Source organism: Salvia splendens, chromosome 3, assembly GCF_004379255.2.
Source record: "Salvia splendens isolate huo1 chromosome 3, SspV2, whole genome shotgun sequence".
NCBI lineage: Eukaryota > Viridiplantae > Streptophyta > Magnoliopsida > Lamiales > Lamiaceae > Salvia > Salvia splendens.
Window position 1 is genome coordinate 42,972,989 of NC_056034.1, and position 27,709 is coordinate 43,000,697.

The following is a 27,709-nucleotide window of genomic DNA, read 5'->3' on the forward strand; positions in this document are numbered from 1 at the left end:
AAGTTTTTAATATGTGTTGGGTTTTAATTTTCAATTCAGGTGCTTGTTGCAATGTCTTCTTCTAGTTCTCAATCGTACGGGTCAAGTTTTAATTGGAATTGGCCTCGTCCAGAGATTGTGAACTGCAATCATGATCTTGAGACTGAGCTAGTGACATCTAGGACGGCTGCTATTCCTGGTCGACGTTACTATCGCCATCCAATATGCAAGGTATGGTATGTAAAGAAAATGTTCCATTACGGATACGACATCCCATTGATTTTGAATGAATTATGCAGGAAGATGATTGCAGATTCTTTCACTGGGTTGATGTGGGTCTTTCCCCAAGTCAAGGCACTTACTTTCAAAAAATCATGCTCGAACGAGATAAGTTTGAAGAACAACTCCGATGCAACAAAATTATGAAGGGTGTTCTTGAAGATAAATTGCGTTTGAAAACTGACGAATGTGAATAACTGAAGTTAAAATTGAGGTTGAAGTCTAAGGAGTGTGTAAGTCTTAAGTTACAAATTGATAAAAACAACCAATGTGTCCCGAAGTATGAAGATTGCAATATTGTTGTTATGTGTTGTAATTAATCTCCTTATGTAATGTTAACTCTTTCCTTTTCTCTTTTAATCATTACTAGTACCAGAGAGTTAAAGTTGTTTGTTTGTTGAATAAAATCACGAATGAAAACACAAAATACAAAGTTCGTGAATAAAAGCACGAATGAAAATACAAAATCTTGTGTTAACACAACACCCATTAGCAAAAAATTTTGTGTTAACGTTTTAATAAAATCACTAATGAAGTACCACACCTTTAATAAAATCACGAATGAAGTACAACACCGCTGAATGAAAATACACAATAACATGATCTTTAAACAAAATCACGAATGAAGTACTTTATCTTTTAATAAAATCACGAATTAAGTACGTACCATTATCTCGACTTTTATAATCACGAATGAAGTACCACACCTTTGAATGAAAATACCCAATACATACCTGATCTTTAAACAAAATCACGACTAAAGCAGTATTGTTTGTGCGGAATAACACACGAGGTACAAGGTTAAAATACCATACGCAGGGACGGAGATAGAATAGGCCAAGCCACCGCTCCAGCGGGGGCTTGGCCGGTGCCGTCCTCTTAGAATCTGATGTAGTGTTTTCGTGCTTTCTTCTTTACAGAGATAGAATAGCTTGAGAAAGAAGATGATGGAGAAATAAAGGAGAGAGGGAAGAGAAACATGTTGTTGAAAGATAAATAGGAGTAGCATAATTATGATCTCGGTAACAGAGAGCACATTTAAATCCTATTTCTTGTTTTGTGTGTTTTGGAATATATTACTAATATTTGTTCTTTTTGAAAAATGTTTTAATATCAATTACTGTACTATTTAAAATTTTATAATTTTTATTTATATAATAACAGTATTATATAAATAAATTTATTTATTAATATTTTGTAATTTTATTATTTTTATTTGTATAATAACATTATTGATTAATATTTTGTCAGCAATTATTCATCTCATATTTTATTTTTGGTCAATATGCCTATACATATTCATTTACTATTTTCATTAATTTTAATAAATAGATTTCACATTCTACTCATATTAATTACTCCTATTTATAAATTACTATATAGAAGACATATTTGTCTAATATTTTTCTTTTTTACTATTTTTAATACTATTATATATGAGTCAAAGTAATCGCAAGTGGACAATACGAGGTATAGCATACTTTGGTGTATTTATAGTGAAATTTTAGCACCGGCTTAGTACAATTTCTAGTTCTGTCCCTGACCATACGCAGACTAGTTATACTAGTTCAAAATAACTGCGACAAACTAGTTATAACCCATTCATATCATACGCAATACCTCATTCATATCATAACATATGTTGTTAACAACAGCCCATCAAAACTCATCAAAATATTATCTGTGTATTCATACATACACAAACCTTAGTCATAATAGCATAGTCATAATAATGTTTGACAAAAAAGGCCCCCTAACAAAAACCAACACTATTGTTTAGACTTATACATCACTCAGTCTTCTCAATCTTCCCATTCTTACCAACATTACCAATCTTGCTCCACGCGATTACTCAATCCTAATTCCCGCGACGGCCACAGCGCCCAGCGGGTAAGATATGAAATATATTGATGGATCAATACTACCTCTTGGTTTTGTCGCTGGTTGGAGGCTGCGTCCCTAGTCCGCCGTGTGCTAGGCTGTCCCAGTCCTCGAGTAGCTGGATTGGTCTGTAACATACAAACATTAAAATAGACGCCCAACGGGTGGGGAATTCATATATTCGTAGTGAATACTACCTCTTAGTTTTGACCCGAGTTGGACGACTCTGCCCTGTTACCTGTATCCGTCGTAGGTGGGTCAATGGTCTGTGACGAACTCTGACCTACTTCAGTACGAGCATCTACACGGGGATCATTGGCGCATGTTCTCCTGTTATGACCATCATGTCCACACCGACGACATCTCATTATATAGGTTCACCTTAGTGACTCTGCTCCATTCTCATGATGACGAACCTAGGGCTCCTCGCGCCTGAGTTTCTTCGGCCGTCCACGCTGTCGCTTTGTCCTTGGTGGCACCAATTCAAATCCAACTGTAGAAGTCTTGGGCCAATTATTCATCCCATTGATTGGGTAGAGGACATTCTCGTACAACATCGACATTGGGGACCTTAAATAATAACGGGAGACGTAGTCCAATACATCCTGCACATTCTTGTTAATTGTAGCGATTGCATGAGTGCACGAGATCCCAGTCAGTTGACATGATCTGCATGAGCATGTAAATTCACGCATGTTGACTACATACTGGTCCCGACACTTGGTACGAATCCTCTCCGTTCCATGTTGATCTCCAAGAAGAAGCCCTCACGTACAACTTATCCACGATCTATCTGATAACGGACGGCAGTGCGTGATCGTAGGTCTTGATCCACTGGCCTCTAATCTGAATCATCTCCATCTGACTCGTCCGAATCTCCTCCAACATGGTATAATGGCCAACTCTCGAGCAATTTCTATCTTCGAATTGAAGGTCTCGCAGATATTATTGAGGATAACATCACAACAAACATGTGATGAGAAATATGCCTTCACCCATTTTTCTTTTGGAGCAACACCGAGTAGGTATTGAAGTGCTTGGGGATATATAGTCCGCAACACATCTATCCGCTCCACAAATTGCTCGTTGGTTGTACTCGAAGCAAGCTCTCACAACATTTCTTTAAAATTTTCCCCGATAAATCGCTTCTTGAAGTTGTATATGTGTTGAACACAGAAACGATGCTCGCTCTGTGGGAAATCCTCAAGAATGGCTTTTGCAAGACTCTACAAATGAAACACAATGCAACACCCATTAGCACATATATATTACAGTAACAAAAAGTATAATGTACATAAGTACAAAAATAGGTCATATCAAAGTACACCCATAGCATAGCACAACACCCAGCTAACATCAATACTTGTAAAAAAAAACTCTAAACTCTAATCACAATCGAAGTATTAATGTATAGGTCAAATCACAAACAAAGTATAATTACTTCAAAAATCACATTTGAAGTATAAACGTTATACTGAAATCACATAACACATACCTTTTGCAATGAAGACGTGTCTAGGGGCATTGTCATGCAATTGAAGGTCCTCGGCTAGGTAGGAGAGAAACCATTTCCATTGAGCGTAGCTCTCTGCCTCAGTCACAGCCCACGCAATAGGCCACCAACCGTTGTTGGAATCAATTCCAATGGCCGTCATCAGTTGGCCCATATACATACCTCGCAAAAAACAAGCATCTAGAAAGATAATTGGACGGCAAAAACGCATCCAACCCTTTTTCAAAACCCCCAAGCATCAATAAAACCTCAAGAATCTGGGGCCTACAGTCTCAGGATCCCTAAAATTCTCATACTATAGGTGCATACTTGAATCAGGGTGTGTCCGTTCCAATTCAGATTTGTAGTAGAACAGCCTTCGGTATTGGAGTCCCGCATCCCCGAAGATGCCTTCTAATGCGGTGTCTCTTGCCCGATATGCCTTCATCCTACCAACTTTCAGGCCGAACTCCTCATCCACACACTGTCGTATAGATGACAATGGAATGTGAGGATCGACTTTGATTTTCTCCATGTAACGCTCAGCCAGCCACTTGGCCGTGAGCCATTTCTGATCCAACACTTGCGAACACGTGTGAGCATGATCCCTCTGCATATTCACCACCACATAATCAGTGTTGTGGTGGGTTTCGATCTTTCTTGCATACACATACCACTCGCAGGCCTTGCCTATACAGATGGCACGAAGTCTCTTTCCATCATTTTTGTTCACATGCACACGTCGTCTTGTCATTATCGCGTACTGCCGCATGACCTTGTAGAAGAAATCTCGATCCTTAAAAAGATCACCAGGCTTCCAAACTGGAAGCTCCTTGGTCAGCTTGAAAGGAGTGTACTTTATACCCATTCTCTGCAACCCCTCCAAATCCTCTAGATCTTGTAGATTTTGAAGCTCATCCACGGTTTCTTGCTCGCATAGTGGGTTTGTATCGGACGACGAGTCCATTTTGTTCACAACAGGGGAATACTTTCGCCGTTTGTTGGACCCTCCACTGCCTTCGCCAGTCTACTCTCCAAACCCCTCTCGTTCGGTCTCCGGCTCGGCACTCCGTTGATGCTGTTCCGGTTGTTGATGCTGACAGACATAACGACTGCTAGAATGAGGTAAACAACTTTTCATCTCGACACATGTTGGCCAAAGATATAAAATGGCCGACCTCATCGTCTTTATCATCAGTTGTTTATCCCTCATTATGAAGATAACATCCGTCCAGAACATACTCAGAAGGACGGTAAACATCAACTTGGACAACTTGTTGGGGTACTTCTCCTACAACTGTTTTAGACGCTGCTTCAGTTGGAGCTGATTCTTGCACATGGGTGTCAACTTCGGACATGAACAGTTCATGGGTAATGTCCTCAAGGATCGGAAAGAAGTCATTGTCAACCCGTATGTCCGACTGTGGTTCACACCCACCGTCTATGACGGGTTAGTACACATCTTCTTCATCTACAAATGCTCATGCCCTGTCCGAATCAGGTTGGTGAACTACAAGTTCAGATTCAGTTAGATGGTCGTCAACTTGGACACTTAGACCAATTGGATCAGAATGTTCAACACATGACGGTCTAGGTACATCCTACAATACATAAATGTACACAAAATCACAAACGGGGTACTAAGTCAATTATGTAAATCACAACTCATTACCTCTGGTATGTGTGCATGAAAGTCTCCTCCTCCAACATCTCCAACATCTCCTCCAAGTTCTGGTATTGGTTCTGGTACTGCTTCTGGTACCGCATCTCCAAGTTCTGCTATTGCTTCCCTAACTTCCGACATAACTTCAACCTCAAATACTACCACTTCAAATGCTACACCTTCGGATGGTACTGCTTCCCTAACTTCCGGCATAACTTCAACCTTAGATGCTACAGCTTCAGATGTTACTGATTCGGATGATACTTATTTTTCAGATGCTACCTCTTCAAATGCTTTCTCCAAATTTTGACGAGCTACCTCCTCGTCCTTCTTCCTCTTAGCACGATCATCTTCTAAACTTTTTGTAAGATATTCCTCGAACTCAATATTCCTATCATACCAGTCAATCATCAAAGGCTTACTCCGGTGCCCTTGCAACTGATCGTCCTGCCTCCTCTTCCTTCTCGGTTGACGGTTTGGCACAATCGGTTCGGTTTCTTCAATCTCTTCAATGATGACTCGTGGGGGTTTCGACGCACTGAATCTGAGAAGCTCTTCCACTTTGTGAACTGCCGCCCGAGTTATCTCCACAACGTACATGTGAACTAGCTTTGAGAAAGTAGCCGCCACTTTGAGTAAATCCTTTAGATGTGGCTCCTCAATAATGGGCATCAAAGAGCCGCCGATTAAAACCCCTTGCAGTCATTACTGTACTTTGGATCACAGTAATAGAACTCACATATCATCTTCCTATCATACTTCAACTTTAACACCATACTCGAGAGGTCTATGAGCCCGAATTGGTCTATGGTACAGAAGTCGAAGAAAGTCAAATACCCCCAACATACTTTTTCTCCTCTTTGGTAAAGAAGAATGAACCACCATGATGGAAAGCAATGGAAAACCTTCCAGGATCTTCCTCTGTCAAGGAAAAACTGAGGATACCTACACTGAAATTCTGATGTACGAATGAAATTGAAAACATAACTTACTATATTCCTCTTCCGAGTAGAAAAAATCCAGCTCAGGATCTCGGACATTCCATGTTTCTTTATCCACATCTATGACCTCCGGTACATGTCTCGGTGGTGGGGGCGGGGGCAGTGGTGAGGGTTCCTTTTTACGTCGAGAAGAATTCCGCGAAGAGGACGCGCCTGAGGATCCAGTACGCTTCCGCTTTGGCGCCATTCATGCAAGAGAAGATAGGGTGTACAGAAAGTGTTTAGGCGGGTGAGGGAAGAGTGAGTGATGTTGTGAAATATTTGAATTGTGGTAAAACTTTAGTAAATAAACACATATCGTATATGTATATGTGGCGTGTATTTTTCGACGAGAGAGTGGGTATACGAACCAACGCTGCAACATGTCAAATCGCCACAGGCGAGGCGATGAACAGTGCTCGATGTGCAGCATGCAGGCCGCCACTGCAGATTCTGTAATGGCTTTGTCCAAAATGCCCTTTAAGAGCCGAAGGGTCTTTTAGTCAGAAAAAACAAGATATGTGATTATGTTTAAGGTTAGAGACTTCCGGTGATTTTTCTTTAGGGACCTGCAGTGTCACAAACAGAAACGTTAGGGACTTTTGATGTAGTTCGCTCTTGAAATAAGATTGAACTTTACATGTGCTTCAGTATCTATTTCCTCTTCCTCGTCCTCTTACGCTTCCCCTGAATTCAGTTCGAGCGGTAGTTCCAGTATCATCTCTTTCAAAACTGAACATGCTCATCTTTATACTTCATCAGTTCAACCGGAAGCTCCAGTGTCATCTATTTTGAAACAGAACATGCTTATTTTTATACTTTTAGCATCCATCACTAGAGGAACGTTTTGCACCTAAATGTATAACACATAATATGAGTTTAAATACAAAAACTGAAAAATCTATAGGATTGTTACACTCCGGCTATGCTGATGGTGACTATAGCAACAGAAAACAGAAATAAGGTTTGATGCAATCATCAAGTGTGAGCAAAGAGGAGTCGTCTTCGGTATCCTTTCCCATACGCCTCAGAAATTTAGAATCGCGATCACCAAAACTAGGCTGACTTGTCTTCTGTAGAAGTTTCAGATCGCCAAATTGCTTCTACAGCTTGTCTTGAAAGCTCCTTAACTTACTGTGGCATAAGCACCCGAATTAATGATATGGAAATTAATATTTGAAACTTTGACATGAAAGTAATGTTCTACAACACCAGAGTGCATACAAGTTGATTCTGAGAAGGCTGAATCAAAACATAACTTTTATGCAACACTATAGAAGTTCTACCAAAGACCCATAGGCTGCATTAAGTACACCTTTTGGTCTTTCTAAGGCAGTTGCTTTCTCAGGATTTCCTTCAGTCGTGTGAAGCGCTCTACTCCATCAGTTAAACCATCTGTAGTTGCACTATTTTTCTGAAACTGGACAGTCTGACTTGGACTTGGAGCATTCACCCTTGCAGCAAGACTTCGACGATGATCATTTAAGCTGTCCCTGAAATCCATCCAACCCAAAATATTACAAGTTCGCTTTAAATAATGGAAAGTTATGTGGAAGGAACTCCCAGAGGCTACATCATCTGATTAGTCCATCCAGTGACAATTAAATGAATGCTAGATTCTGTATAACTTTACTCAAACTGATTACTGGCTTAAGAAGAGTTTTAAGAATTGAAAACCTTGTCCCGAGGCTAATATCATCAGGAAATGACGGCACATGAGAGTATTGTCCATCAGTGAGCTTCAGTAGTAATAGCCGCCGGTTGCCTGAATTTTCTGAAGCCTCAGCCATACTACTCCGAGATATATCTCTGCTTGAGCACTCCTGTTCAATAGTGACATTTCTGTGAAAGATCAGATAATCCATGAGTACGTGACAATCAATCAAAACAGGACTTTAAGCAACAAAAATCTTAAAATCAAGTGAAAGTTTGCTCAGAGTGAAGAAGTGTTTCAGTGGATATGAGGGAAGAAAAATTGGTTCTATAGTATATACATATATTTATATAAACTGGGGCTCCGAGCTTGTACTTGTATTATTCCAGATGCAGTAGTTCAGTCCAAAATCTCTTTTTATTTTTTTAACCAGAAATTTCAAATTCAGTTCTAGTCTCATATAGCAGAAAATCATGGCCATATGAATCAGTGCATGCTCGGTGAAACGTGAGCAATAGCCATTTGTGTATTTTTCCTGTCAGGAGATGTTCGATGCTGGTACAACTAAAAGCACATGAAGGAATGGACTGATACAGCATATAGGCATGTTGATTTGCACTTTAAAAAAACTTTACTCCCAAAGATAACTTTATCCTGGACAAGCTTGTATATCAAAATCCAGAATCATGTCATATAGATTCATGTAAAATTTATTCAAATACTATGCTTACAACTCTAACAGTCTAAATAGATTCAGAGGGTAAAGTTACTACTCCATACTATCATGTAGTAATAGAAAACAACTATATTGATTCGTATAAAATTTAGACGTCATTTATTACAGAGCGCACTTACCGTGTGCAGGTGTACAAAACTACTCTTGACTAAGCTGTTACGATTTACGAAAGGCTATATAAACCATTCTGGTTCAGCAGGATGCATGAGAAATACACATTTCCCTTCCACTTAGGCCTTAGCCATCTCTATATTCATACAATGGTTGAAGCATTCTCATTCATATGTTAACACGCCTTAGTTCAAATATATAACTACATGCACTACAAAAGTCTGTAAATCACTCCTACTTAAATATCTTCGATCACTTTCAGGTTATTTAAATGCAAATCTAACATAATTATACAGAACGAATCATATATCAGCATTGCATTTGAGAGCTTGGTGGTTTGAGGGGAAGAGAATGAGAATGAGAATGAAATGATGAGGATGAGGAATAGGTTCCATTCCCCTTGATTTTTGCATACCAAAAGAGGGGAATCATTCCCATAAACCAAGCCACAATACTATTTTCAATTTGCATCAGTCAGGGATTGCAATTTGCAACGAAGAAATGAATTAATACATCAAAATCCGACTTAACTTTGTTCGCCGCGTTTATAACTACAAAATTAACAAAGCTACACCAGTGGGGAGATAAAATACCTGAATCACAATCGGGGCTTGAATATGAGAGGTTTTGCTCAGAAGAGAAGGTTGCGGCAAGCATTTCCCGCCAAACGATCGCTAGTTCATAATTTGAGAAGCTCCGATTTAACTGAATCGACGGTGGCAGAGTTATCGAATTCGGCCAGGAACTCTCAGTGTCCACAACACCCCAATAGCCCCACCCCAATTTTTGTCCACGGCCCAAAATTATTGTTCACAATCCCAAAAATTTGTTTCCGCTACTATGGTGGACACTTCCAATAGCCCCAATCTTTTTTTCATCTAGGTTAATTCAATTATAATTAAATTTATCGAAGTATACGTAATTAGAAGAAAACGGTTATACGTGAAGAAATTAAAATTAAACACTAAATTTTCGTCGTATTAAAGTACAGCAAAAATTATACAACGAAAATTTAATCTAGTGCAAATCACAAAGGTGTTCACACTGCGCCGCCTCCCCTACGTGCCCAAACTTCTTCAATCAAATCGGCCTGGAGTGTGGTATGTGCTGTGGTCCTGCACATATCAGTAAAACGTTGGATCAAATATTCATTGCTCCGTGGTACGCCCATCTGGATCGGCGCGGATGCAACACCGTGACTTTTACTTGCGCCCTCTTCCGGTGCCCAGCGCTCTGCCGCAAATCCTTCGTCTTATATTATCATATTATGCAATATGATACATGCTAACATAATATTCGCGACATCATCTTCGTGCCAAACTCGTGCCGGGCACCGTATAATGGCCCACCGCGATTGGAGGACACCAAAGGCCCGCCCAACATCCTTCCTAGCACCCTCTTGTTTGCGGGCAAAATATTATTTCTTCGGTCCAACCGGTTGGCGAATTGTCTTGACGAATACGGGCCACCGCGGATATATCACATCTACCAAATAGTATCCCCTACTTTACTGCGTGTCGTTGGCTACGAAGCTGATTTCTGGACCCTCCCCCCAGCACTCATCGTTGAAGAGCGGCGATGACTGAAGAACATTAATGTCGTTGTTCGAACCTGCCACATCGAAATACGCATGCCAGAGCCGCAAACGGTAGTCAGCAATGGCTTCCAGAATCATCGATGGATGTTTGCTTTTGAATCCAGTTGTGAACTGGCCTTTCCAGGCCACGGGGCAATTCCTCCACTCCCAATGCATGCAATCGATGCTTCCTAACATTCCTGGGAACCTGTGGATCGAACCGTGCATATCCAGCAGTCTCTGACACTCATCAGGGGTTGGCTTCCGTAGGAACTCCCCACCGAAAATTTCCCGGATCCCTTTACAAAACTGCCTAAGCACCGTTAGGCTAGTCGTCTCACCCATCTGTAGATATTCATCGAACATATCGGCTGGACCAGCGTAGGCAAGCGGCCGGATTGCAGCGGTGCACTTCTGATGCATAGACAGCCCGATCCGGCCAGCGCAATCACGCCGGAGGGTGAAGCACCGGTAACGCTCCGCCAAATTCGTCGCTACATGGTTGAAGAGTCGTTACGACATTCTGAATAGCCGGCGGAAAATCTCGGGTGGATAACGGAGGTTATCCACAAAGTAATCAGCCATTAGATGCCGGTGAGCACTAACGTGGTCTTGTTGGATGGTCCGCCGATGAGTAATTGCACGAGGGATCGCAGCCTCCGCCAAGCGCGCCGCATCCTCCTGGGCGGCCTGGTGTTGCACTTGTTGAATCAGAGAATTCCACGCGTCTTTCCACAAATTGTCCATTTCACACCACAAATTCAAATGAGAGAAAGTTTGAGTGATGAAGAGTTGGAATGGTGTGAAAATAATGAATGGAATGGAGTGTATTTATAGGTGAATTAAATTGAATTAAAATAAATAAATAATTTCGCCGTCCACCGGCGAGCCGGGCACCGCCCCACTATAGCCGGCGCTCCTATTCGCCGCTCTACCCCGGACCGGCGCGTCCTTGCCCCGAAGACGCCGATTGATCATCCGCCCCGGAAATTTCGTCCGTCTCGGGGTGGACGTGCTCCCCACTATGGATAGCCCCGAGATCGCCCCGGTCGGGGCTATAGCCGCGTCTGGCTTATAGTGGATACCCTCAAGGGTGTCCACAATAGTAAGGCCGCGACGCTCTATTGGGCTGGACGAGGAAGGGGCGGTGGGGTATAGGCCGCGGCGGCGCCTTTTTTGTTTTTTTGTTTTTTTATTTTCTGATGGCGAGAGCTGCTGTGAATCCACAGTAATACCGCCGCGGCGGTCTATAGCGGGACGAAAGGGCGCCGCGGCGGTGTCGAGGCGGGGGCGACGGTCTATAGCGCGCCACACGACTGCCACGACGGCAATTTTTTCAGTTTTTTTTTTATTTTATTAATTTATTTGTATAAATACAACCTCTTCCTCATTTTTTACTTCACATTTCCACACTACAATTCAACAATCATATTTTCATTACTTTAGGTTTATTTCACTATGCAAAGTCACGACAGTGATTCCCCCGGCACCGAATAATCGAAGTCTATCGACCTCAACGAAGAGGTCGAGGTCGAGGAGGAACCCCCAGGGCCAGCAGTCCAGTATCCGAGATGCTAGAGCCGCATCCCGCCTCTCTGTCGCCGCGTCTGGATCGCGCCCGGTGATGTCTACACCGGTCTCGATGATGAAGCAACTCCAGGAGAACATCTCTCACTACGAGACCGCGACCGACCCGGTCACCAAGGAGGTGTACTGGGAACTCATCCAAAGGCTCAGGCAGCAGTTGGGGTTTTCAGGGGTGGCGGCGGCGATGGAGATGGAGAAGAAGCGGCGGATCCCGATAATGCCACTGAGTAGGCGGTGACAGTGTTATTTTTTGTGTTTTTATAAAATTTTCGTTATATAATTTTCTCGTATTTATAATACAACGAATATTTGGTTTTAATTTTATTTCTAATTAATTTATGTTTCTATTTCTAATTATTTTTAGTCCGATAATTTTTATTCAATTTGAATTAAAATATGCCAATAATTGATAAAATAATGTGATTTGTGGATGTGGAGACGTCCACTATTGGGCTGGACAAGCTTTTGTGGCTGTTGACAAGTTTTTGTGGCTGGTGGAAGAGTTTTTTGTGACTGTGTCATGGGCATGTCCACATTATTGTGGACACTCTTATTGTGCTGGACAAGTTTTTGTAATTGTGGATAAGTTTTTGTGGTTGTGCTAACTGAACGGACAAGATTTTATGGTTGTTGACAAGTTTTTGTGACTGTGCAGACTGAGGGACAAGTTTTTGTAGCTATGGCGTGGTTTTTACACCTCTATTGTGGACGCTCTTTTTACTAGCCAGATAAGTTTTTTTTTGGATGTATGGATCAATGATTCAATATGTTTATTTGATTGAATGTAACTTTTAATCATTTTTCATTAATACGTGTTGATTGAGAATTGAGATCCTTGATTGCATATTATTTTTTTCATTAAGGTGTCGGGTTTGTTATCTTACAGTTGGTTATGTTTTCGAAATGAGAACTTCGATTATTTCTTTCTTTTTTGTTCTTTTCTAGCGACAACCTACGTTGATTAATATAAGAAAAATATTCACCGATTAGCATTACAAATGAAAAAAAATAAATTTTACACATTTCTTTAATCAATAAAGAACCATCTTTATTCATTTTTTTCGTTAAGAAAAACAAAGACCATATCGTTCGTGCATGGGTTAATAAAATTCAATTTACTAAAGTTAATAAGAAATTAGAAGAAAATAACAAGAATTTAACAATGTCAATCAATGAACTTTTCTCCCAGTGGTCAAATGCTTAGCCAAAGCCCAAAAGCTACAATAAATGCTCAACGAAATATAGGAAAATCCCAATAATTTATATGTTTGAACCGAACTCGATTCTTCACATATTTGTAAAGAACCCATCAAATTTGGCGGACGAGTTTATTGATCTTTCAAAGACGGAACGTTCCAATCAATCCACGCTCTATAAATAGAGAAATGCTAATACAAGTAATCAAACTAAAATTTCAAGAACTCTTCCTCCAAAGTGGGCAAGTATAAGGAGGAGGAGCTTTTGTCATCATGGATCCACATTTGAGGTTTTGCATTGCATTCAACATGCTTAACCATATAGTGTTACAAATTCATTTATTTCATTAAAATTGGTACTCACTCAGAATTTGTAAACCATATCTTCAGTATAGCCAAGCTCCTTGAGGATGCCCCTCAGCTGCCAAATCAGAAAAGGATAAGGATTCCGCAAGGAGAGAGATAGAGGGTTCAAGGGTATAAAGATGTGTACCTCTCCTTGGGCCCGATCTTTCTTGTCGCCGGAAACATGACTCATCATTCCAGGAGGGCCACATACCTGACCAAACAAGCAAAAGTTCTTGAACAATCAAAAAATTGTGAAAAAAAACCCGCCAACTTCAAAATTGAAGAAATGGGTAGTTTTAGGGTATGCTTACACCTAAAATCAGAGTCTAGCTTTGTGGAAGAGAAAACTTACAAGAACGAGATTATCACTACTAGGGCCTGGCAAGCCTTTCACTACCATTTGCTTCGATACGAAACCCTGACCTCCCAACCAATCCTTAGTTGGGTTATCAACAGTGTAGAATACCTACAAAATGCGAAAAAGTATAAACAGATAAGTATAAAAGAAAATGATTTTAGACTTTACACACTACCTTCAAGTTAGGATTGCTGGCAGAAAGTGTGTCGAGCTTCTTTTTGAGAAGTATATCATCAGGAGTCAGATTAGCGTAGATCAGAGAAACCTGAAAGGAAAACAGCATTATCCAAGTTGTCCATATAAACAATCGACTTTCACAATGATTTATTTGTCGATTCAACAAAACCAGAAAGCTATGACTTACAGCCTACCTGAGTATTATCATCAGGGTTCTTAAGGATGGCATCTATCACCTGAAGCATTGGAGTAATTCCAGACCCTCCTGCAATCTAAAATGTAGACATCCATGCTTTGTAATGAACTACACTATAATAAGTAAATTGAATTTGAACTCTTATTGCTATGGGAGAGTTGGGTTATCTTGAAAGAGCTCTGACAAACTCAAGGGGTCAAATTTTAATTGCCCCCTAATAAGGGGCATGATGTTGTAGTAGCATTTGATGGAAAAATTCATTATGGAATGAAATGGAAAAGTTGTACAATAAAATATCACTAATCTTACCATGCCAATATGTTTTTTCATATTTGGACTATATCTGAATTTCTCAATGGGCCTGCTCAAAAAAAAGTGTATTAGTTAGTTGGCAAGTAACATGAGTAACCTTATACTATAGCTAACGGTACATACTTACCCTTTCACTTCGACCACATCTCCTGGCTTTAAGCTAGCAAAATGCTGACTCATTTTACCTTCTGGGTACACCTGTAGAATGTCAAAACAAATTGATGTTCTTTTAAGAAAAACTTACAAAATATGATGAAAGGTATGCATATATATATATATATATATATATATATATAGATCTATGTCCCAAAGGACTACCTTGATGAGCAAATCGAAGTAACCTTTTGCATCCGGATCTGAAATTGGAGTGTAGCTGCAGAACAACGAGCTTCAGAATTAATTTTTTTTACTACAGTGCTGGTTGATTTCAGAGCACACTAACTCGTGATGCATCTTCAAAAATACAAATATCTTGCTCTTGCAGATTCATATTCGACAGGTATATCCTCAGATTAGAATGGTATGAAGAATGTAAGTGATTTAGCTTATCTTAGAACTCCTAGTTGCTTATTCTGGCTCATAATCATAGAACTCGAAATGTCCAAATTAGACGCAAAATGTCTGTATGTAAGGTATAAAACTTTCAATTTTATCAACATGAAGGTAAAACCCCATTAGGATAAATATATATATGCATAAATCTCCAGAAGAATAGCCAAATATTCTAAGCCATCATCAAGTCAAACATAATATAAATACACAAGTACCACATGCCATCTAAAAATAGTAGTACTATGACTTACGGGCGAATCACATATTTGGTTTTCCCTTCAGCATTTTGACCATTTGGGGCCCTACAAGACATTCAATGTTGAGTGATCATTTTACATACAAAGAAGTACATAAGATGTAGTATAAGTTTCTGAGTAAGTACCTTGTAATAAGGCAGGATGCAACATGAAGACCTAACTTCAGATCAGGATCAAACGAAAACCTGCCATTTATAACAGAAAAAGAGTCAGCCTTGATAAAAAAAATTTGAAGTCAGATGCATTTTTCATCAATTCCTCTGCAGTAAAAGATTCCCTGAAATGTGGTCCAAAGCCTTTGTCCTAGCGGCAAGGAGCTTAGACATTATTGCATGAGGTGCCGAGTTCGAGCCATCTTGACATCAGTTGTAATTTCCTCCTATCTATAGTATAGGAGTTTATTTGTAATTTCCTTCCTTATATAGGAGTTAATTTTTACAAAAAAAAAAAGATTGCCTGAAATGTGAACATAAGTCCAAATTTATAGAATCAGTAGATAAGATTCTTTGAATGTTAATTCCCATGACTCCCCTCTGGCTTGACCCGGGCAAGGGCACCATCTCCACCCCCCTTGCTTTAATCTAGCACATTAACAGTTTTCACTGAATTTTCTTACTAGCATATTAAACTTTTCCATCTGCTATTGGTTCTTAGATTATTCTACCCATCAAGCATAAGTTACTTTGAATTTCTTTTCACAATAGTTCCGGATGCCGCTCACAGGATAGGATATTATGAGTCAATACTGTAGGGGCCTTGTTTACTTTATTCATTTAACTCGAGATATATACTAATCTCCATATCAATTCAATTCCCGAAGTAATTATATTTTAGTTGAGAACGCTACCATAGATGCAGTCATACATACATACATACATACATACATACATACATACATACATATGACGAATGTCTGTTCAGAAACCTACAGAGTGTAATGAAAGCAGAAATGGGGCGAGTTACGCGCTTAACCAGTGACATACGATAGCATTATTTAACTTCAGCATTTACATATATTAAGTGGTATACTAAAGCACCAAATGATGATTCAGTTACAAGGAAATATTCTGACATAAGGGAGAAATAGGGGTCTGAGTGCATTACTACTTGAGGGGCCATAAGATAATAGGATAACCTAAATAATTGAGTATTGTGGCTGGCCTGCATCTTCTCTTGGAGCTTGAATTCAATCCATTTATCAGGATTTAAGGCTGAAAAGAAAGAAAAACATTAATTGTTTAGAGGAAAATTGTTAAGATAGTGCAGAAAGAAATTACTTGCAACCCTTACTTTTTATTATTTCACATTTTATACAAAATTTCTAGCTTTAATTATATAACAAAAAAAGCAAGAGGCTTAGCTCCATCTCAGTGAAGATTAATCTGATGTGATGCACAAGATTTGAGTTTTAGAAATCATTGAAACCAGTTTGAATTTATTAGTCAGTAGATCCAGTGGGAGGAAACAGCACATACCAGCTTGTGGTGCATCTTTTTCACTGAGTTCATCTAGGTACCCCTGAATTACACACAGCAAATATCATATACTGAAATAGGCATAAAGCAAATAATTATATAACAGTCACTTTTTACTTATTTGGTTAAAAAATAGCATGAAGACTTGATTGGCCGAGCATCAACAGTAACATACCCTCTCAGTAAGTCAGACAACAGCATAGTTACAGTGCAAAATCCGTTTTTACTTAAGATCCCCAAACATATGTAAATATATGAAAGTATAATTATGCACATGAAACAACACACAGAGACAATTAAAAATAAATGCAGAGTATGCAATGCTAAGAAACTAGCATTCAACATGAATTTAATAAAAAGACGAACGGCTAGAAAGCTGTTCGGAGTTTTATCCATTATATGGCATTTGCCTGGTTAAATTTCAAGTAATATCATTTGCATTTCCAGTGTTACTCTGATTCCTCCATCTTGTGATTATAAGTGAATAAGTGATGTTGCAGCAGTTAATTGATAACAGATATGCAATCAACAGAAACGATTTTACAATTCTTAATCTGTTATTTGACTTCAACAATTGACCAGAGAGAGCTCCCAATGTAAAATCCAGCTGAGTGAACACTGAACACATGCATTTCAATTCACTCTCCAACCACATGCACACAAGTGTAACACCGATTCACATCAAAAAGGCCTGGCTTAAGAACAACAGTAACCACATCCAACCTTGATCGCAAACAGAAAGCCGCGGAAATATATCAATTCAATAAAGCAGCTCGGCGGAAGAAAACAAACAACGGATTTTTGACATAGAAGGCACAATTCGTCGTTCAGCTTTTGATTCCATCACAACATATCTCATTTGGTCACATTATCAAAATCGAAATGAGAAATTACCAAATTCGGCGACGAATAGAAGTAGTAAGAAGAGATTCCACCGGAAATGGCGGCAAGAGCTCCGAATCGAAGGCGAGGAGCGGATTTAGTCTGGTATCCGAAAGCGATCGGTGCAGCTTTTGCGAGTCTTCTGAAAAACGTCGCCATTTTAGACACCAAATCCGGAATCGGAGAGTGGGAGAACGGAAATGTGGAGATCAGTGACTGTGTATCTGTTGTGAGGGTTTTGGAGCTTCGAGTTTTTGGCAATTTAGTCCTTCCAACTAATTAACGAGAACCTTGTCGAATTCTTATTTCATTTTTATATTTACTAAAATCAAAATAGTATAGTACACTATTATCTCCATTCATAACCAATAATCACATTTTTCAATTTATGCCCTTTGTGAGAAATACAGTATGAATGGGATAAAACTGATATAAAGAAAATCATTATAAATTTATTGTTATATTTGTTTATATTTTACTTTACTTCTTAAATGGAGTAATTTGTAAATTTTATGTCTTATTTTAAAATAAAATCAATATAATTATATACTGTTTTCCTTGTTACTGCATTAAATTCAGTTTATTTTTCATATTTAAACGTATAGTTATAAGTTCAAAATTTGAAAATGTAATTTAATCTTTTCTTTAACAAGCTGGAATTGCTTGAACATGACAAAAAACAATGGTTCAGGAAATGGAATCGGCGGTTCATAGTTCCTAATAATCGCATCCTCCTTCATGGTCCGGTTGATTATGGTTTGCCAAACCGGAAACAATGGTTTTTTAATCGTGGGCATTGCTATCTTTTGGTGGGAAAAAGACCAATATTTTTAAATGTTTTGAAATGCATACATGACTCACAAAACGGTCCAAGAAACGTGGAATGTTCATGCTTGATGAATTTTGGCCATTCAGAATCGTTAGAGGGTGAAAGCATTTTATATTTAAATTTTTTGTTTTAAATCATTTAGCTAGGATTTATGGGAAGAAAATTTTGATAGACAATTACTTTGATTTTAAGATTTAATCGAGATTCAAGAAACTAGGATTTTTTTCGAATTTTCATTCTGTTTTATCTTGGTTCGATCATTTTTATTGGGCTACAACACTATCCACCACTAGGCCAGCTCGTTGTCTTTCTATATCTTATGTCACAATCACAAAATGAGCTTTTGGAATTAAACGATGCAAATAATCAGTTAAGAGTGATGAGAAGAACAAACTGCTGTCAAAATCCTTCATATTATGAGTATCCAATAATGCAAAAGCAGTGGCTATTTTTCTCATCACCCACAATGGAAGATGTGGATTCTTGCAAGTATTATTGAGAGAATTAGACCACTTTCTCATCTTGAGAATATAGAACAAGTCAGCTCTCTAATTTTAATTTCAAATTTATTTATTTTTTAGGTGTGGAGTAGAATGTTCATTTTGTCTGGTGAAAAATGGTGGTGGTTGATGATATTCTTCCTGATCAAATCCTAGGTAAAAATGAATTGGTTGCCATGTCAGCATATTGGGGGTTGGGTCCCCAATATTCACACTCAAAAGGGACATCAAAATTGATAGATACAGTATGTCAAATCCTTATTCACATTTGATCATTGCAACAAATTGATGTGTTTGAGTTTGGATTACTTCAGCCTATCTCTAGTTTAGACATGTTCTAATTGACTTGCACACATGTTGATCTCAAGTGATTTGATCATGTTTAGACAAGAGTGTTTAAATGTACTGTTATGTTTAGTCAATCAATCAAATAGAGAGGAATATGTTTTTTTATAAAGAAGAAAAGACTCGAATCACCCTATAGACGGCGAACAAAGAAATCAAGGTCCGGATCAAGCATTCCTCAACAACAAAAGCCGCATTAACTGACCGGGAAAAGAAAGACGAGCTAAAATTCCATTTTTGTCATGCATCAATCAGCAAGACGAGGATTGGTTATTCAATTACGTCCCGACCATCTTCTAACATTAAGTAAGTCCTCACATATTTGCATGGACGAAAGAGAAAACTCCGGACACCAAACTTCAGTCCACAATCCTAGCCTCTGAAGAATGAGTCTCTTCCCGACATCCTAGTTTGGTTCCATCTTTTGGAAGATTAAGTACTTTACTCCTCAAGCAACATGAGATCGCATAAAATAGAGAACTCCAAAAACATTCTTGAACCAATAGAGAGGCATGTGTAAATGGAACCAATAGATATGCATATAGTCATGTAGTACTAACTAATTATAGATCCAACATTTTATACTTCCAATCTCTTCATTCTATTACACTAATAATATTGCTTCTTAATTTTGTTGTGTGGCATGAAATTATTGAATTGTAAGTGCAGTTAATTTTGGACATACATTTTTTTTCTGCAGAATATACTCTTTTCCAGTTGTGACTAAGCTTCATCTCACATGATTTTTTCTGTTGATCAATTTGGCTCCCTGATTTCGTGCAGATGTGTGTGTGTGTGTGTGTGTGTGTGTGTGTGAGAGAGAGAGAGAGAGAGAGAGAGAGAGAGAGAGAGAGAGAAAAGCCATGAATTTCATAGTACTGTGACAAGAAACTCAAGGGAACATAGTATCTTGTGCATTATTGCAAGAAAAAGAGATGCTGTTTGAGTGAGGTGATGAAGACCAATGCTGCCAATGTAACATCTGCTAGTGGACAACATCTTCCATACCATATATCATCAAATGGATTTATATATTGAATTATTGGTGTGGAATTTGTCAATGCATTCATATAAAGAATCAATTCCACCATGTGAAAATGTCTACATGTTTTCCCCGGCCCGGACCACGTAGTCCTACTCATGCATCGATCATCGACATGTTTATCATCCTACGTGGCATCCACGTCCGCCACCGCGGTGAGGGAATAAGCTGACGTGTCCATGCAGCCCCCCACCTCCCAAATAACATCTTCCCCTCATAACACCTTACCAGAAATGGGCAAGGAATAGAGAATAGCATTTTCAAACTCTTTCCCCCTTGCAATAATGCATAAGCGAATCATCATCCAAAAAGGTTGCATTATTTCATTATTTGGGAAGAGAGAGACACTTGTTGATACTTAAGGGAGCTAGTATGTGCATAAAATGGTCTAGATTTTTTATAATATTATTGGAACTATCAAAACGACGTCGTTTTATAACTATAAAAACTTTCATGCTAACACGGAACTTGAACTACATCGTTTTATAATTAAAACATACATTAAAAATTTAAAATTAATTTGAACGCTCAAGAGCAAGTTTGAATTGATAAAACTAGGGCTAATAAATCGAGAGAAATTGGCTCTCCTTGATGAAAAGATCAAGAGAAAGAAATCGCGATATTGTTTAACAAGATAAATCTAGTTTTTCAAGAGCATTGAAACCTCGACAGTTCTGTAAGATTTTCCAATTTTCATCATCATGCCCTACCTCAAACTCTTAAAAATTCTTGATATAGTACGGAGGATATTTTTTGTCCTTTCTGGATTGAATTCCCGGCTCCGCCAAATGTGGTTAGCTTTGTGCCGAGCTCCAAAGCCTAAAATAAAAATGTTTAATGCTAAATATGTGATGTTTGCGTCACTAAACACGTACGTAAACAATAACGAATTCAGGTAGAGTCGGGTCACACAGTCTCTAGCCCCTAGGGCCATGGAGAATGGCCCCCACAAAAGAGTCCATTCCACTAGTATAAAACCCCCACACCAACTCATTCTCCAAAACCACCAACTCCAAAGAAAAAAAACTACCTTACTACAAACAAAATCCACCTCTCATTTTCTCAATTGAGAGAAAACAACAACAAATAAAGACAGAGAAGATGAACAGGCAAGGAGACTGGATGTGCGGAGCGTGCCAGCACCTGAATTTCTCGAAGCGGGACTCGTGCCAGCGGTGCGGGTGCCCTAAATACGCCGGAGCAGCCGAGGCGGCTGCCTACGCAACCGCATTGCACAAGAGCGAAGTTTTGGCTGGAGACTGGTATTGCGCCGCCATGAACTGCGGCGCACACAACTACGCTAGCCGCACCAGCTGCTACCGATGCTGCGCCTCCAAAGACTATTGCGGTTATTCCACCGGAATCATGGCCCCCGGCTGGAAAACCGGCGACTGGATCTGCTCCAGGTCAATATATCAACTTATTTACTTTTTTTTACGACTTTTGGCCTTAGATATTACCAGCCAACTCACACGCATCTTATTTACACTTTCTAATTTTCCACTTTCTTTAACTCTTAATATATTTTTTATTATTATTAAATTTATTTTTAATGTGGGATTCTTTCTTAATTTACAATACACATTAAAATATGGATGTACTATTTTTGTGGACGGAGGGAGTGTGTAAATTTTATCGAGCGAATGAGTGATGATGTGTATGTAATGGATGTGAAACAGAATTGGATGTGGCATGCATAATTATGCTAGCAGGATGGAGTGCTATAAATGCCAGACACCTAAAGATTATGGTATGCTCTATATATATATATATACATGGGAGTGATCAATTGCTAACTCATCATTTAATTGTTAACTACAACTAATTTAAGACCATAGGATTTTAGAAAACTTGTGGTCTACAATTTACCACATGTAATTTTCATTTTTATTAATTAAATCGAAAAAGAAAAAAAAAACTACCAAATTAGGGTTTTGGATGAAAATGTCAATATAGTGTTTCGAAAATATCAACGCAATGCTTTGAGAATGTTAACGAATTACTTATATTGACATTCTACATCTATTATATTGATATATTTTATATTTCATATTGACATTTGTTGTTGTACGAAAAAAATGAAAATTTTCAATTTTTTTCAAATTTTGATATCAAAACATATGCAAGTGAGATCTCGTTAGAATCCTTATGAAAGTATCTTTAATTTGATATGTGTTGTGCGAAAAAATAATTCAAATCGAGAAAGTTATATGCGTTTTAAAGTTATGAGATATTTTTCAAAAGTTAGTTACAATTACCTTGTTGTAAATTGACCTTAATACTTATATTGACATTCTACATCTATTATATTGATATATTTTATATTTCATATTGACATTTGTTGTTGTACGAAAAAAATGAAAATTTTCAATTTTTTTCAAATTTTGAAACATATGCAAGTGAGATCTCGTTAGAATCCTTATGAAAGTATCTTTAATTTGATATGTGTTGTGCGAAAAAATAATTCAAATCGAGAAAGTTATATGTGTTTTAAAGTTATGAGATATTTTTCAAAAGTTAGTTACAATTACCTTGTTGTAAATTGACCTTAATACCCTTATTGACGTTTTTTGTTGATCGTATTGTCTTTCCAGGGCTAATGATATAGGCCCTTAATTTGAAAATCTAATGGCTATTATTTAGTTATAGTTAGCAATTAAGTATTGAGTTAACAATATAACAATCTCTATATACACATTTATCTATAGTTATGAAAATTAATTCATGTAACGTTTCTATTCATATTTTGGTTATTGATTTTGTATTTTCCCCTTTTCAGGAGGTGCAATGTGAATATGTGATGTGATCATTGTGATGATCGTCGCTGGATCACATGACTCTAAGCTAGTGACTGCAACTCTCTCTCTTTTTTTTTTTTTGCTTTTGTTTTACTTCCTTTGATAGTAGGATTTTGTCTTCAAATGTTTCATCTCAAAATGTATGCTAGCTGCTACATGTTTCTGGCATGGATGGATTGTTAGTGAAATCTCTTCACCTTTTCCTCCATTTTCATGATTTTTCCCAAACTAAATTAACTATAGCAAAAACGGATAGCAATAAGAAAATTGAGTTAACACCGAGTTTCATGCAAAAAGAAATATTACTATAATTATTCCATTAGGGACACTATGATACGCACACCCTCACGGTGCACACTGGTCAAACACGACCTGAAACCGGGTTTGACCCAACCAAAAGAAGGGGAAAGTATGGAGACTGGCAAGGGAGGGTGAGGTTGTGCGCATCAAAGAGTTTGTCTTATTCCAATTAGGAACAAAAAAACATTTCAATGTTGGTTGAATGTATGGAAAACGATTGTTCAATTTTTCCCCTGCTAACCTCTGGTCAATTTTCTAACGACACAACCCAATAAGACTATACACGAATTTTAAGGAAATTTTCAACCTGAATCTTATTTACACGATCAAAATAATATTGGTAGTCTGAATCCAACCAAAGCCCAACTTGAAATTGTCATACTCTTAGTAAGTTGACTCGATAAGGACACAAACCCGATAAAAATTGACAATAGCTTATTACTTTTGTGCATGTTTCATGTTTTCAGGTCATGTCAAAAATTGTCAAGTAGAATTAACGAATTGATTCTTACAAGTTCAACTAGTTGAAATATATGAGTTGTTGATGATGATATAGAATTACAAGTTCAACTAGTTGAAATATATATGAGTTGTTGATGATGATATACAGTAGATAAGAACCAGATTCTCCTACTTTAAGTCGATATACGAGTATGAATGCTACATTGCCTGATTATTTGCCAACATGTCATTACAACATTGGACACCTCCAAACCTATCACATGAATATATTCAAAATAATTATAAGATTCGATGTATATTCGTCGTGAAATATGTCACTTTGATTAATTGAGTGACAATAATCTATTTACGCTATTAGGATACAAGGGATTTTATTAACTAGGAAATGGAAATAAGTTTGAAACCAAATTCATAATCTAATTATGTAAGACACTTTAAAGGGTTGTCCCACACACTCCCATCTCTATCACTTTGGGAAGATTCCATGGTCCTTAGTTAATACTATCAAATATTTATGGCCATTGATAATTGGACAAATGACTAGAATTTTTAAAAACCACAAGTGAAGCTTAATGGCATAATTAGGTTGTTAGCACAAGCCCTTGACAACTAACAAGGGTAGGATTGGTTCTATTCATAGCTTCCATTTTACTCACTATAGCCTTTTATTTAATACTAATAATAATCATTATTAATATTGTAATAAATATGTGGAGTATTATATTATTATATTGATTCTAGTGTATTTGAGTCGCATTTATTATTAATTTCCCACTGTAGTTGAGTCATTTTCTTTTACTGCAAAAAATCATCATAATTGACTATATCTTACTTTATCCTCCTTCATACTTTGCCCTTTCTTAAATTATCTATTTTATTCTTTTTCATTTATCTAATTTATTCTTTCTTCATTTAACTTACAAAATACTAGAATTAAACACTCATTTCTTAATCTTTTTATCAAAAAAAAACTTCAACTACGATGAGGATGATGGAATATTATTTTTAAATAAGAGGCTATAACGAATAAAATGGGAGCTGAGGATAAATTATCCCTTCGTAAAACTCATTTTTTGGCCAGACCAATGGTGAAAGTGTCTATTTTATAAATAGGATTATACTCCTCATGTTCATAAAAAATACTCAATGTGTGGGGCACGAGGTTTATAAAAATATGGTTGAAATATTATGAGTCGAAAACGAGTCTCATTCATCTGTGAGATGATTATTATAAATGAAAAGAGATTGTTTTTTTATAGTGACTGAAATGACAAAACAAGAATAGTATTTTTATACACAGGTAAAATATATAGTACTCCTGCCTTTGGTGGGCTGTCATAATCCTAGGGGTAAAGGCCCAATATGCATTTGAATTATAGTCGACGCGTAACATCAACAGTATAGTCTACAAATGGGAATTTTAGATGAGTTATTTGCTTGTATTCAAAAAATTATGTTTCATAATATTAATAATAATTAGTTCATTTTGTTATGTAATTGGGGCAAAACTGAAACACTTGGAAAGTATAGGGACTGATATGCAAATTGTATTTTGTGTTTTCAATTTCCCACCACATTTAAATGTTGTGAGTGAGAGGGAAATTAGTTAGATTTTTCCCAACAAACTCGAGCTGAGAGAGAGAAGTAGATTTCATCCGAGAGCTTGAGTTCTTCCCAAGATTTCTGAATAAGATTTCCATTGATTCATCCATTCTTGTTTCGTTCATTGTTTTACTCATTTCATATATTGTTCGATTTAGTTCTTCGTTCGTTTCGGTGTTGATCTCGATTGTGTACGAGAGTTGATTGCGTTGAGTTGCGAGTTACACATTTCAATATATGATATCTGTTGTAGGTGGCCGACTTATGTATTTAAACATGAAAAAACAAATTCATTGCATAAAACAATATGTGTAACTAAACATGAAGAATGCATTATGTCTTTTATAATTTGTTTTGAAAACGTGAATGACTTACTCCTTCCATCCCATAAAAATATGGACAATCGATATGACACGAGAATTAAGACAAAATTAGTAAAGTAATATAAAAAGGAAGAGAAAGGTAGTTAAAAGGAGGAGAAAGGAGGAGAAGTAGAGTTAATAGATAATGAGACTCACATTATTAATAGTGTTTAATGGTGGTATAAGTTGTAAAGATTGACAAGAAGATTTGGATGTCACTATTCTATGTCATTACATGATCCATTTGGAATGTTCATAACAAGGTGGTCTTTCAAGGCTTGAACACGAATTGAGATTTTGAAAAAATGTAACTTTCTGGCAGCTTGGCTTGTGGACTCGGAGTTGATGCCATGATTTTCCTTTCTCTCTAGAACAAGCTCTCGGAAAGTTAAATGATTTGAGGAGATGGTTAGACAAAAGACAAAATCCATAGCTCGGACGAACTGGGGAATGGTCTTCAAACTTGGCAGCTTTATCATTGAGTAAGTTGTACCGGCGTTGGTTTGTTTGGTCGCTTTTGTAGATTTTTTTATTGGTCTGCCTTGTTTTTATTTTTTGGCTTAGTTTTTGCTTTAGCGGTTTGATCGTCTGCTTGTGCTTTTTTGCAATTTATCAAAAAATGTATTACAAACAATTGAAATGAGAAAAACTACAAGATTTTACTTGACAAAATCTTGAATTGGCCCAAAACTACTAAAAATTGAATTTGTTAAAAAATCAAGACTAATCTCTTATGCAACATAATCCGGAGATCATATATTAAGTCATATTATAAAACTAGACCATATTCATAAAACTTAATCTTATTTACTTATCAATCCAAACACAGGCGTCAGTTCATCTCTAATCAACATCTTAAGCACCAATCAGAAGTCGTTATTAAAGACCATAAAATTCATGAAGTGGGATTAGTTAATTAGTTCATGAAACTTCATCCCATAAACTGACGTGGATGGTTAATTATCTGTCGCATCAATCTTTCTCCTAATCTAACAAGGATTGAAATCCTTATCTTCATGTAGAGTAAGTTGGAAACACTAAATAATTCATCATTCTTGGATAATCATCACAAAATATTTAATACTACGAATTTATACGAAAAATATCTCAAATCTTATGGTAATAGCGACAACGTTTCAATTTTAGCTTAAAACTATACAGAAAAAAAAATCAGACCATGTTATCCCTGGAACTTAAAGGATATGTTTGGTCCGAAAACACTATCGTTGAGACATTTTCGTCAAAACGCTAAAACAATTGGACAGAATCGAAGATTTACCCAAAATAATTTGCCAAGCAAAAGAGAGAAAATATAACACAATGTGTCACGCCATTAAAACGAATTACTTAGAGCATCTCCAGTAAGACTGGACGTCAAATAGCCCTCACATAGCCTTCACACTGCCACATCATCAGCACTACAATTCTCCTGCCACATCAGCTTGCCACATCAACTGGACATCAAATAGCCCTCACATAGCCTTCACACTACCTATCCACATCACTAATAACAATTATATAATTTAATTTACACTCGTATCAACATACGGAATGTAATTTACGAGACAAATACATTTAAATTGAATAATACTATTAAAATTTCAAAAAGTACAATAATTTAAAAAAATACATTTAAAAAAATTACATTTAAAAAAATTACATAAATTTACATAAAAACTAACGCCTTGCAATCCTCCGCGCCCACAACTCTTCAACTAAATCCTTTTGGAGTCGAATATGAGCCTGAAGCACACCAAATGCGCGCTCCACGTCCTTTC

At 37.5% G+C, this 27,709-nt stretch overlaps 2 protein-coding genes and 1 long non-coding RNA gene across 11 annotated transcripts; 1 reads left to right on the plus strand and 2 right to left on the minus strand.

Annotated features, from left to right (window-relative positions):
- Positions 1-1,865: 1,865 nt before the first annotated feature.
- On the minus strand, positions 1,866-9,528 carry LOC121796430. 7 transcript variants are annotated; one of them, XR_006049750.1, is made up of 10 exons: positions 8,784-9,068; positions 7,952-8,116; positions 7,590-7,767; positions 6,915-7,408; positions 6,646-6,843; positions 6,287-6,470; positions 5,304-6,215; positions 3,635-5,232; positions 2,337-3,365; positions 1,866-2,267 (listed from the first exon to the last, which is right to left on the minus strand). It is a non-coding gene; the product is annotated as an uncharacterized LOC121796430 (long non-coding RNA). The 7 variants fall into 7 exon arrangements; XR_006049753.1 differs by lacking the exon at positions 8,784-9,068 and adding an exon at positions 9,369-9,528 and having other exon boundaries at positions 6,287-6,843; positions 7,952-8,097; XR_006049752.1 differs by lacking the exon at positions 8,784-9,068 and adding an exon at positions 9,369-9,528 and having other exon boundaries at positions 6,287-6,843.
- Positions 9,529-13,269: 3,741 nt separating this feature from the next.
- On the minus strand, positions 13,270-17,973 carry LOC121796188 (NADH-cytochrome b5 reductase-like protein). Its single transcript, XM_042194952.1, has 13 exons — positions 17,704-17,973; positions 16,810-16,852; positions 16,470-16,545; positions 15,460-15,519; positions 15,329-15,379; positions 14,844-14,898; positions 14,653-14,723; positions 14,523-14,574; positions 14,212-14,289; positions 14,016-14,105; positions 13,835-13,948; positions 13,628-13,693; positions 13,270-13,555 (listed from the first exon to the last, which is right to left on the minus strand). The coding sequence occupies exons 1-13, from the start codon at positions 17,848-17,850 to the stop codon at positions 13,499-13,501; spliced, it is 960 nt and encodes a 319-aa protein (XP_042050886.1). The 5' UTR covers positions 17,851-17,973; the 3' UTR covers positions 13,270-13,498.
- Positions 17,974-21,426: 3,453 nt separating this feature from the next.
- On the plus strand, positions 21,427-23,413 carry LOC121794597 (zinc finger Ran-binding domain-containing protein 2-like). 3 transcript variants are annotated; one of them, XM_042192829.1, is made up of 3 exons: positions 21,427-21,813; positions 22,087-22,157; positions 23,187-23,413. In XM_042192829.1, the coding sequence occupies exons 1-3, from the start codon at positions 21,509-21,511 to the stop codon at positions 23,198-23,200; spliced, it is 390 nt and encodes a 129-aa protein (XP_042048763.1). In that variant the 5' UTR covers positions 21,427-21,508; the 3' UTR covers positions 23,201-23,413. The 3 variants fall into 3 exon arrangements, with proteins under 3 accessions (XP_042048763.1, XP_042048764.1, XP_042048762.1); XM_042192830.1 differs by lacking the exon at positions 22,087-22,157; XM_042192828.1 differs by lacking the exon at positions 23,187-23,413 and having other exon boundaries at positions 22,087-22,276.
- Positions 23,414-27,709: the final 4,296 nt, after the last annotated feature.